The sequence below is a fragment of the Pygoscelis adeliae genome, unplaced genomic scaffold, assembly GCF_000699105.1.
Source record: "Pygoscelis adeliae isolate BGI_AS28 unplaced genomic scaffold, ASM69910v1 Scaffold472, whole genome shotgun sequence".
Taxonomy (NCBI): Eukaryota; Metazoa; Chordata; class Aves; order Sphenisciformes; family Spheniscidae; genus Pygoscelis; species Pygoscelis adeliae.
The window spans coordinates 274,098-275,116 of record NW_008824239.1 but is presented as its reverse complement, the minus strand read 5'-3'; the positions used below and the strand labels follow the sequence as shown (position 1 = coordinate 275,116).

Genomic DNA, 1,019 nt, shown 5'->3' with positions numbered 1-1,019 from the left:
GCACAGAGGCACTTACCCCGGGCTGGGGAGCGGCGGGGCGGAAGCGCAGGTCCCTCTGCTCCCGCTCCTGCTGGTTGAGGGTGCTGAGCAAGCTCTGCAGGCGCTCGATGTACTGGATGGCGCTGCGCAGGATCTCCACCTTGGGCAGCCGCTGGTTGGGGTTGAGCAGGGTGCTGCGTTTCAATGCCTCGAAGGCTTCGTTCACCTTCTTCAACCTGCGTTTCTCCCGCAGGGTGGCTGCCCGCCGCCGGTCGATGGAGACCGTCTTCCGCTTGCAAACCTTGCAGGCCCAGGGCAGGCATTGCCCGGGGCAATGCTCGGGCAGGGCTGAGTCCTTCTCCTCCAAAGCCACCCTGCCCTCAGGACACAGGGCTACCTCGGGCCGCTCGGGGAACGCCGCTGGCTCGTAGCCCTGCAAGCGGGAGCCCAGGAAATTTTCCCCATCATAAAACCTCTGGTCCGGGAAAAAATAAGGGTTGGTCTCGAAGAGCTCCATGGGCACGCGGGCAGCTCGGGGACGTGTGTGCGGCTCGGGGACGGCTGCTCCCTCTCCCCACGCCAACTGTTTGGTGCCATTTAAACCCCAGCGCTGGCATTAAATCACGGAGATAAATATAGAAAACCTAAAGGAAACCTGAGCCCGCCCTAAGCTGCTGCCTCACATCAAAACTTGTCCATCTGATTTCATGTGCTCTCCCTGCGGGGATTACGCCGGGGACGTGTGTGCGGCTCGGGGACGGCTGCTCCCTCTCCCCACGCCAACTGTTTGGTGCCATTTAAACCCCAGCGCTGGCATTAAATCACGGAGATAAATATAGAAAACCTAAAGGAAACCTGAGCCCGCCCTAAGCTGCTGCCTCACATCAAAACTTGTCCATCTGATTTCATGTGCTCTCCCTGCGGGGATTACGCGGCCCGGCCCGCAGCCGTGCCGGGGGGGGGTCTGGGGGAGCTGGCACGGTGGGATGGGCAGCTCAGCCGCCCCACGAACAAGGGCTTTGTTTGAGCCGGGGTGCCAC

The 1,019-nt window shown here is 61.6% G+C and overlaps 1 protein-coding gene across 1 annotated transcript in view; it reads right to left on the bottom strand.

The window, feature by feature from the left end:
• The window catches only part of MYOG (myogenin (myogenic factor 4)), a 3,889-nt gene extending 3,355 nt beyond the window's left edge, over positions 1-534 (bottom strand). Inside the window, exon 1 of the mRNA XM_009335103.1 lies at positions 17-534. Within this exon, the coding sequence (XP_009333378.1) occupies positions 17-496 (480 nt within the window). The 5' untranslated portion in view covers positions 497-534. The remainder of the gene's footprint in view (positions 1-16) is intronic.
• Positions 535-1,019: the final 485 nt, after the last annotated feature.